The sequence below is a fragment of the Sinocyclocheilus grahami genome, unplaced genomic scaffold (assembly GCF_001515645.1).
Source record: "Sinocyclocheilus grahami isolate Dianchi unplaced genomic scaffold, SAMN03320097.WGS_v1.1 scaffold528.1, whole genome shotgun sequence".
Lineage (NCBI taxonomy): Eukaryota > Metazoa > Chordata > Actinopteri > Cypriniformes > Cyprinidae > Sinocyclocheilus > Sinocyclocheilus grahami.
This window is the reverse complement of record NW_015505707.1, coordinates 209,194-220,958: the sequence shown is the minus strand read 5'-3', so window position 1 is coordinate 220,958 and position 11,765 is coordinate 209,194. Positions and strand designations below refer to the sequence as shown.

Genomic DNA, 11,765 nt, shown 5'->3' with positions numbered 1-11,765 from the left:
TTTTTTTTTTTTTTTTTTTTTGCATTTCTTTTATTTAACTTTTTTTATTTTATTGTTTGGTGAATCATTTAATTTTATTTTGTGTTAATATTTAATGTTCATATTGCTTGCAGCAATATAATGAGGATAGCGGCTGAGATCGCATTAATATCAGTGTTATTTTAATATTACATAATCCTACATTTTAATTAATATTTTTATATTTTAATATGAATATTATATTAAATATTAAATAATAACAATAATATAAAATAAATAAAATATTAACATTTTATTATGTTAAATTAAAATAATAATAATCATTATTATTAATAATAATGTATTACTTTGTAATTAAGCTATGTGCTTTTTAGTATTTTTATTAGTTTTTGTTATTTGTAACTATTGCTGCTTGTTTAATGTGATTTATTTCAAATTAAATTTTATTTTATTATATTTATTTTATAATAAATTAAATATATTTTATTATATTCCATTTAGTTGCCCTAGGCAACATTTCTAACTAATAATATAATAATGTAATATAATATAATAATTTTTTTATTTTTATTAAATTTTTATCAATCAACAAGATGTTTTTAATAATTTCATTTTAAGTTAACAATGATAACCCTGATTGAGATCTCTGAATTTTAATTGCAGAGCAAATATAAGCAAATATGAGCACAGTTTGAGGAGAGAAACCTCACGCACATTAATTAAAGTCTCATTTAATCTCACTGCTGTCTTGGAGACACTATTAATGAGATGTGTTTTGTTCTCCTAATGTGTCTCACTCAGGTCCTGTTCTCAGTGCCGCGGCCCGGCGTCTCCGTGAAGCTTCGGCTGCAGGCTCCACGTTTGAGATGAGCTGCCAGGCTCACGTCCAGAACCTCCCGCCGGGAACCGCCTTCTCAATCCTCGTCTTGTCCGAGGAGGCCGTCGTCGGGTCGCCCAGCCGCAAACTGGCCTCCCTGGGCCCTGAGATGGTTCTGCAGCTGGAGGAAGACCGGGACCTGATGCTGGTGAAGACCGGGAAGAGGGATTTCCAGTTCCGGATCCAGGCGGTGCAAGTGACCGATCGCGGCTTTTACTGGTGTGAGATGAAGGCCTGGACGAAGCAGCCCGGGGAAGACTGGGTTGAGATGGCCAAAGGAGTGTCCAATAAGGTTCAGATCGATTTCATACACAAAGGTACAGAATGCACAAAAGCATGTCCATTTCTACCATTAGGAACGCCCCTGCTGCTTTAAGAAATCGTTTTTGATTAGAATTGTTGTTGTTTATGTAACCTGCGTTTGTTATTTTATTGTATTTGGTGTATCATAAAATGTTATTTTGTTAAAATTTCATGTTTATTTTGCTTGTAGCACTTTGGGTTTGAGAAAAGTGCATTTACAAATAAAATTATTCAAATATATATTATTAATAATAAAATGCTACTAATAATAATCCCATTATTATTATTATTATTAGATACAATTATTAAAATTATTGTTAATAATAAAAATAATGCAAATAACAATAATACTGTTATTATTTGTATTACTGTTGTTATTATTAACAGAAAATCGAGAGCAGGGCAATAATGTAGTTCACATTTTGTGACGAAATAAAAAATCAGTTAAAGTGTTTTTTAATTAATTTTATTAATGTGTTACTTTTTATTTTATTAGTTTATTTTCTTTATTTTTATATTTTATATTGTATTTTATTTTATTATGTTTTGTTTTCTTTTATTTATTTATTTTGACGCTTATTTGGCTTATAGTACTTTGGGCTTGAGAAAAGTGCTTTTACAAATTAAAATTATTATTATTATTATTATTATTATTATTGTTGTTGTTGGTGTTGCTGTTTTGTTATTGTTATTATTATTATTATTATTATTATTATGACTACTGTTATTAGTAAAATTATTATTTATATCAAATTTTACCCTGAAATCAAAAGGACAAAAGCAAATCAGCATATTAGAATGATTTCTGAAGATCATGTGACACTGAAGACTGGAGTAATGATGCTGAAAATACAGCTTTGATCACAGGAATAAATTGCATTTTAACATATGTTCACATAGAAAAGAGTTATTTTAAATTGTAATAATATTTCAAATTTTTTTACTGTATTTTTGATCACATAAATGCAGCCTTGATGAGCAGAAGAGACTTCTTCCAAAAACATGTAACAAATCTTAACTTTTGAACAGTAGTGTAAATAATACACACAATGCTCAATATACAGTATGCTTTAATATGTCTATCTTATAAGACTTAAATGATGTTATTTTTGTCCTGTTTTATCATTTCTCACAAGGTCCCACGTTTGATGTGTCCATCAGTTCAGACACAACGAGTGTCTTCCCCTGGGAAACTGTGAAGATGGAGTGTGACGTCAGTGTTAGCGGCACGTCTCCAACTACAGGCCAGTTACACACATCTCTTTCTCATCAACACACAAATGAAATAAACAGCACAGATGAATGCTGATCATGAATAACTTTACACTGCTGGTGTAAATGAATTATCAGTTTAAACATTTTGAATGCTATAGTTTGTTTCTTTAAACATAAAGTAAATCTTGTTAGATTCATGTTTAAAACATGAAACGATTCAAGATGCAATTTTACTGCACCAAAAAAATTTAAATTTGCTAAAAATGTGCTCACCCTCAGGCCATCCAAGATGTAGATGAGTTTGTTTCTTCATCAGATTTGAAGAAATATAGCATTGCATCAGTGTCTCAGCAATGGATGCTCTGCAGTGAATGGGTGCCGTCAGAATGAGAGTCCAAACAGCTGATAAAAACATCACAATAATCCACACCACTCCAGTCCATCAGTGAACATCTGGAGAAGACAAAAGATGAAACAAATCCATCATTAAGACATTTGTTAAATAAAAGTGTTGCTTCCAGCTAAAATACGAGTCCATAATCCATAATAACACTACCTCCAGTGAAAAAGTCGCCTTGTTTGAATCAGGAGAGAAATCTGCACAGATCGAGCACTGTTTACAACAGCTCTAAACAGATATGTGGCTGGATTTTGATGTGATAGACAACAGGAGATGGACTTTTTCACTAGAGGAAGCATTATTATAGATTATGGACTCAAATTTTTGCTGGAAGCAACACTTTGATATTAAAAACGTTTTAATGATGGATTTGTTTCTTTTGTCTTCACAAGTCATTAATTGATGGACTGGAGTGCTGTGGATTACTGTGATGTTTTCTCAGCTGTTTGGACTCTCATTCTGACGGCACCCATTCACTGCAGAGCATCCATTGCTGAGACACTGATGCAATGCTACATTTCTCCAAATCTGATGAAGAAACAAACTCATTATTAGTTTCACTTTCATCACATATATTGATGCTAAAACAAATCCAAATGAAGCATTACAGAGAAAAAATCACTTTGTCAAGAGATCACAGTAGTACTTTAAGTTCAAAACAGTTCATCTCATGCCAAATGAGTTATTTTACTAAACTCAGGTCATGAATAACTAGGTTATATTATGTTATCGCTGACTGCTGTTATCAGCCATTAAACACTATCAGACGACGCTCATTTCTCTGCGACAGCTGAGAAACATCATGCAAACCCTGTTTCTGAGATGTTCCACACATCAGCCAAAATCAACAGGTTCACAGCGAGACCCAGATGAGATTTGTGCAATAATAACAGATCAGCGAGCAGCAGATGTGCTCGTGCCCGCATGTGTTGCATTAGGAACTTTGTTCTGAAAACAAGCACTAGTGTGTGTGTGTGTGTGTGTGTGTGTGTGTGTGTGTGTGTGTGTGTGAGAGAGAGAGAGAGAGAGAGAGAGAGAGCACACCTTCGCCACACCTTTTTGACTCATGTGTGCTGTGAGAAAAGAGAAATAGAAGAAAAGGAGAGATTCGCTGAGAGCTATATAGACAAATACAGAGAGTTTAATTTCTCCATTACAGCAAACCTGTCACTTTTTATTTTGTTTCATGTCACAGTCAGAACCTTTTATAACCATAATATGTTAGTGTGATTTTATAATGAACAATAGCGTGTTAATTTTTAACTGTTTTGATAAATAAGTAGTCTATGTTTTGCAATGTATCACTGAAAGACTTTGTTTATTTTAGTATAGAATTATAGTTTATATTAATATTTTGAATTAGTTTTTATTTTTTCTGTTTTTATTTAAATTTTAGTAAAAATTTTAGTAATTTTATTGCGACGTTTTAGCAGTTTTTTATTTCTTATATTGATATAGGTTGTATTAATTTTAATTTCAGTTTTAGTTTATTTTAATTTAAACAAAATTGAAAAAAAAAGATTAATTTGCTTTGACAACTATTGAAATAATGAAAGTTTACGTTTTCATACTTTATTTTATTCCAGTTAACAATCTTATTTCAAGCAATGAAAATATTTTTTTTAATTTAGTTTTAAATGTAGTAAACTATAATTAGTTTAGTTATAATTTTCATACTTTATTTTATTCCAGTTAACAATCTTATTTCAAGCAATGAAAATATTTTTTTAATTTAGTTTTAAATGTAGTAAACTATAATTAGTTTAGTTATAATTTTATATATATATATATATATATAATATTATTATTAATATAATATATATATCCTTAAGCATTTATTTTGTAGTTATGATGGTTGCACATGATCTTTTACTCATTATATTTTTACATTTTTTAATTATTAGTTTTTATTTTTACATTTATTTTATATATTTTGTTTTCAATAATTGACTTTTTTAATAAAAACTAAATATAGGTTTTAAGTAAAAAATAAAGTCAAAGGAAAGGAAGGAAGTCAAATGACCAAGTCATTGAACTGAAGTATGAGAAAGTATTTCAACACCCAAAGAATCCAGATTTCACCTTTGTGATGACGGTTTTCTCTGGAAATATTTGTAACCTGCTGGAGGTTAAATGTTGGTCAGAATGAGGCAATAAAGCAGTCTTTAGGAGGACGTTAGTGGAATCTGGCTCAGACGGGTCTGCGCTTGCCTGTATTGCAGCACAAACATGGAAATGAATGTTTAATGTTGGGAAAAGACTTCATAAACTGATGTCATGTGAAACTGGGTCACGCTGTGTGTGTTTTTCAGCGTGCAGCAACATGTCACGCTGCCTCAAGATCAAGACGTCATGTGTTATCATTTATAATGTAAACGCAGTTCAAAGAGTTATTGTATCGTATACAGATATGCAATACATATATATATATATGTGTGTGTGTGATTTTTGTTGTCTGGTTAAAACTGTTTGAGAACCACATAAGGTAACATGCACACACACAAGCCATTTATTTCAGCACTTCGCCTCAGGTGTGTTTATACTTCTGCATAACCTCTTATTTATGAGTCTTAGTTTAAGTCGCTTCATAAGAGCCTTTCAAAATATATGCAGCTCCATTTTAAGTTACCTAGTTTTGATTAATATCACATGCATTCTTTGTGAATAAACCAGAAACGGAACAATTAAAGCTTATTTCTGCATAGAATAAAAACTAGAATATAATCTCACAATCAATTACTTTTTTTTCCTTTCAGTTTTTTTTTTGAAACTCACAATTCAGACTTCTTAGTTTTTATTTAGAGTTTTTATGTTGTAATTCTGACATTTTTATCTCGCAATTTTGACTTTTTTCTAACAATTCTGAATTTGTATCTCACAATTCTGACATTTTTATCTCACAATTCTGAATTTATATCTCATAATTCAGACTTGTTTCCCTTGCAATTGTTTTCCTTTGCAATCTGACATTTTTCAAGCAATTCTTTCAAGCAATTATCTCACATTTTCCAAAATTTCTCACTTTCACTTTCAATTCTGACATTTTATCTCAAGTTTTTAATCTTGTAAGATTAATTTTTTTCATTGAATTAGTATTGTATTTTATTTCAATTAGCATTTTTTTTTATTAGTTAACAAAAACAACACTCATAAGGACTGATTGAGATCTCTTTTCTATGTGCGTGTTTCTAACTCTGTAAGTGTTTAGTTGTGAGTTTGTGTGTATTACAGTATTAGATCAGATTGTGTCAGCTTTTCCTGGAGACGTGTTGTTTTATCTGTAAGGATGCTTTAACTCATTGTAATCTATCATTCCTCTAATAGATCTCATTCTCCGCTGCTTTATTTCCTCCTAAGGCCAAAGTCTTACCACATCAGTAACACTGTAATCTCAGGGGATGAACAGCATGCACTTCCCCTCGGCTGCAGGGCTTCATAACCATCTTTTGTCTTTTATGTAAGGCTCTGCATGTCTGTTGTCCCAGAAAAGAGCAGGTTTGAGTCAAGCCTCTGCATCTGTATCACCTTGATGTGCCTTTAGTTCTTCCTCCAGACATCTTCATGATATATGGGCTAAATGTCTGACAGCACACTGAAAATATAAGATGCAAAACTTGGAAAGTTCTCTATTGGTTATGTGACACTCTTACAGTCGGTCAGATTTTCTTATTCCTGTTGAAGCTCGAGATGCTCTTTGGAAGATCTCAAATCATGCTGGAGAGCATGATGATCGGGCTTTAAGTATTAAGAAAAAAGAAGGTGAAATTATAAAAATCAGTAGGGGGTTTTTTTCTCTCAAATTGTAATTGTATTTTTATAATATAAAAATGTAATTTAAAAATTATAAACTCATTTTTTAAAAACGTATACATTTATATTTAATTATTTTTTATATATATATATTTTTTTTGTTGTTGTTGTGTAATTCCGTTTAATTGTGTATATATTCTATGTTGTATGTTTTAGACAAACATATGTTTGTTTCAACACACTATTTCCCTTTTTTAATACTGTAAAGCTGCATGACACAATGTGACACAGTAAAAAGCGCTGTATAAATAACTGTAAATATGTATGAAATTTGCATACATTTTCTAATAGACAACTTTTCTAGTCCTGAGGTGGTCACAGTTATTTAATTTACTAAAGATTACGAAGACAAACTGAATAATGAACATTTTCATTTTGCGATGACTTCAAAATTGTGTCACAGCGGAAATGAGTTAGAATTAGGCCTTTACATTCGGAGGACTGACATGTGTGTTTAAAGGATCTACAAAAATCTGTGACCCTTGCACTGATCATTGGGGTTAAGCACATTAAATTGAATGCCATTGCGCTATTCATAAGTCCCTCAGGCCAGATGTGTGCGTGTCCGTCAGCTCGTATCTCACGAGGCCTGCTCCGCTCCTGCCGCTGACCCTTCCTCATTACTGTAAGTCAAGCTCCACACACATTAGCTCAGGATGGACACGGGATCGAGGAGATCGTGGGAGGAATAATAGAGCCTTCGCATTTCTGCTTGAGAGCATCTCGCTATCTCAAACGACTCGATACGTCATGAAGATAAAGCGCTGCCATTACCGTTTTACCATTACCATTATCGTCCACTGATTAGATGCGAGATCGGATTTATTATTTTCACAAAAAAATAAAATCACTTGAACATGCAAAATGGTCATCGCTATGAATGAGACTGTTTGGCGTCCAAGGATTTCTTTTTGCACAATAGCATTCTGGTCAAACATGAGCGCTGGGCTGATAATTAACCACATTACCCACAATCCTCTGACGACTCCACAGAATAACTGTAATTAGCAGGATATCGAATATGACTCAAATGTATTGCGCTCCAGGTCAGTGCACTTTAGTTCTCTTTATATCTTCCCCACTGGATTGAAAAATCAGCAGTGAGGTCTGAAGTAACGCCGCTGTTTCTCATACAGCACTGAGATTAAATGGAGAGTCTCCTGCTTCTCTGATGTTTCTCCGGAAAAAAAGACTCCAGTAATGTCACATACATCTCCTCAGTGTGCTCGCATTCATTTTATAAGCTCTGTATTCTTACTTTGTCCATTATTGACTAAGTTATGTCTGATTTGTATTATTTCTCTGAAGGAATATGTTAGGAGAAATAGCTGAGAAGTTGATTGTTGAAATACATGGAATTTTTTAATTATTTATATTTTATCTATCTATTTATTTGTTTGTGCATTTATTAGTACCTAAATGTGTGCCCTCATTCATTCATTAATTCATTTCTATATTTTTGCATTTATGCATTTATTTCTGAATTTGGACATTTATTTGTTTATGCATGTGTACATTTATTTATTTGTGCATATATTATAAATATATTGTGTGTTTATTTATTTATAATTTATATTTTGTATGCATTTATGCACTTATTTATTCATTTATCTATGCATTTATTTGTGCATTTATGCATACATTCATGAATTGATATATTAATGCATTTGCATTAATTCTTCTATTAAAACTTGCGTATGATATTAGCTGTAAATCAGTTTAAATCATAATTTTACAGTGTTTTTAGGGTTTACAGCATTCTTAGGAATGCGTCATGATTTCTTGAACTATGAAAGAGCGATAACAATTTCATCAAGGCTAATGTCCTGCAATGTTTTGGTTGGTTTTTCTTCCTCCTCTTCCCCACATTCACTGTGCCAGTCTGTGTAATGGGGAGAGGTCTTTGAGTCAGCGCGTGGGTTTGACAGCAGTGGGCTGTGGTATAGTCAGTCTAATTGCTAGTTTGGGACCATCGTGGCTTTATAGTCATCTCTTTCACTCTTTCTCTGCGCATAGATGTGCATTCCATTGCCGTTCCAGCGATGGGAAACAGAAAGCGTTATTTTTGTAGGACATGCCACATCTTATAATTGATCTTTAGTTCTTTGAACCAGTGTGTGTTAGTGAGGGAAAAAGACTTCTGCAAGAAATGGAGCTGAAAGATTTGCAATTTGATGAGATCTTGGCACGACCTTCATAATAATAAGCTATGCTAGAAAAAAAAGTGGTAGAGTATCCTTAAATAAATGCATCTTAAAGGAAAGTGATTTTTGGAGATTTGCAGTCCTAAAAATATGTCCTCACTGGTAATATTTTTTGAATCTAGAGGCATTTTTCTGTGCTTTTTATGCTCCATATGGAGATTAGAAACCTAATATCTTCTTATGACACAATGTTATTGTATTATATTATACTGAGCAGTGTTCTCTACTCCCTGTACACAGAGTAGTGCAAGTTAAACTTGCTTTATTTATGCGTTTGTTTATTTATGCATTTATTTATACATTTATTTATTAATGCACTTTACACATTTATACATTTACAGTATATATGGGTTTATGCATGCATTTATTTACACATTTATGCATATGTATACATTTATTTATGCATTTACTTACGCTTTTATTCATGCATTTATACATGCATTTATTTCTGCTTTATTTACACATTTGTTTACTCATTTATTTATCTATGCATTTATTAGAGTTCATTAAATGCATTATGTATGCATTTATTTACACATTTAAACATATTTTTTAATTTATGCATTAAATTACGTATTCATGCATTTTTTAAAGGAGTTTATTAAATACATGATTTATGCATTTATTTATTTTTGATTTACTGCTTTTATTTGCAGTGCATATTAATCATAATTTTGTGATCTCTTCCCCATCAGATGATGTAGCGTACGAGATGAAGTGGTTTCTGAGTCGTCTGAGGGGCTCAAACAGCCCGTCCCTGCTAGCCAGTATGGACCGCTGGGGTGTTGTGCACAAGGCTCCTCGCAACGACAGCAGCGACTGCAGCCTGGAGCGCCTGGGACCCAGAAAATTTGCCCTGAACGTCCACAGCACACAGGACAGCGATGCGGGTGACTATTACTGCACTGCAACACCCTGGATCCGCTCGACCGCCACCGGGGTCTGGAGCAAAGCGCCGGAGGTCTCCTCACAGAGAGTCTTCCTTAATGTGAAGTTTGCACGTGAGTAATAAAGAAGTGCACAGAATTGCTTAATGTAACCCTCAAACCAAGTCATGCAAGTTTCACAAGCTTTTATACGTTAATGGGAGTCTGCCAGCATTTGACACTCGTTCCCACGACAAAATTGCGTTCATCCGAAACTTCTCAATGCGTGTTGTAGCATGCATGTGTAATATTAAGAAATCTTGTGCATTTGCTTGGTAGAGGAATAGTCTAGCAAAATGTGTAGTTGTCATCTTTTAGGAAATCTTTTTTTAAAACCTGTATGATTTTCTTTTTTCCAAAGACGATAAATAGTAGAAAAAGTGTTCAAGCAGTTATCTTCCATACACCAGTAATGCATAGTGAATCTGTCAAGCTCCAAAAAGACCAAAAAACAACATAAGTCATAATTTCAATCCATGTGACTTTTTCCAAGTCATAAGATAGAAGACTGAAAATTAAGTAATTTTTCACAGAAAATGTCCTATCTGTCAATATACAAAATATTTATTTATTTATTATTCATTTCTTTATTTGTGAATTTATTTTATTCATTTATTAATTTATTTATGCTTTATTATATATATGTTTTATTAGTGAATTTATTATTTATGCATCTATTTATTTATTTGTGAATTTACTTAATGCATGTATTTATGCATTTACTATATATACATTTATTTAGTAATGCAGTACTTTTTTTATTTATGCATTTATTTATTCATGGATTTACTTAATCTGTTTATTTATGCCTTTATGCATTTACATTTTTATTTATTTATTCGGTATTTGTATAATTGTTTATATTAATTCTGTTAAAACCTTAAAAAGCAGTTTATACCATAATTTTGTAATCATTCTTTTGTGAATATACACTAACTTTTTGTGTAAGTGTGTATATTTTTGTTCCCTTTCAGTATGGGACTCAATGAAGCTGCCTTTGCTGTACGGCGTCTGTGCTTCGGTGACTGTAGGCGTCGTTTCTCTCATCCTGGGCCTGGTCTGTGCTCACTGCTGCTGTAAAACCACCACACCTACTCCACGCTCTCGCAACAAACTCATGGAGCTGGAGATGGATTGACAAAGACAGTACAGTTGTCCCCTGCCGAACTGGACGGCGTGGTGACAACTGATGAACGCTGGGACACGTCCCGTGATGTTATGCACCACCTGGAAGGAGAAACTACAATCTCAGAGGACAAAACTACTGAATCAGAGTCAACGACCAGGGCGAACTACTCAAAAATTGCACTAACCACATTCTTATATCAGCTGGGTGCACGTTTTGTTGGATTTATGCACGTTTCGTCATTGAAACAAGAAGAGATACCTGACAAGATCCGAGCAGGATTTGACAGATTGAAGGATTATATTACTCTACATCAAGCTCCAAAGAGATCGTCTGCTTCCAGATCAGGGTTTAAAGACACTCGTTTCTACCATGATTCTTCTGAGTGTGGTGCTACTCTCTTTTTGCAAGACACGGGAAGAGCTGAACCCATGTCACTTTGTGAAAGATGGCGTTTTATCTGCGATTCTGTGTTGTAATGTATGTACCATTCAGTTTTGTTCTCCAACCCATCCAGAGTTTACCAACCCATCTCTCTAAAAGCTAACTAGTCAACCATTATCAACTGGTTGACTGTAATGCGATGGGCGGTTACACTAGATTTGAATATATGATTTTTGAAAAAATTATTTTTTGAATAAGTAGTATTTTTTAAAATAAATAATTAATTTCTAATATTAAAATATATCATCATCTTCTGTTTCCACATTCCACATCTGTTTAGCTAGCTAGCAACACCCTAGTAATACCCCAGAACAACCTTCCAGAACTCATCCTAGGAATTGATCAGCAATTCTGTAGCAATAACTTTAAAAATGTTACAACTATCTAGCAAGATTGGGGCAGTCGTGCACCAATGGTTAGGGAGACGGACTTGTAACCCGAAGGTTGAGGGTTTCACAGTCTTAGTGTCCGTGGTGGGGGG

At 33.1% G+C, this 11,765-nt stretch overlaps 1 protein-coding gene across 1 annotated transcript in view; it reads left to right on the top strand.

Annotated features, from left to right (window-relative positions):
* The window catches only part of LOC107555256 (prostaglandin F2 receptor negative regulator-like), a 34,780-nt gene extending 23,282 nt beyond the window's left edge, over window positions 1-11,498 (top strand). The window contains exons 6-9 of the mRNA XM_016237998.1: window positions 781-1,173; window positions 2,296-2,403; window positions 9,484-9,789; window positions 10,689-11,498. Coding sequence (XP_016093484.1) covers window positions 781-1,173; window positions 2,296-2,403; window positions 9,484-9,789; window positions 10,689-10,852 — 971 coding nt within the window. The 3' untranslated portion in view covers window positions 10,853-11,498. The remainder of the gene's footprint in view (window positions 1-780; window positions 1,174-2,295; window positions 2,404-9,483; window positions 9,790-10,688) is intronic.
* Window positions 11,499-11,765: the final 267 nt, after the last annotated feature.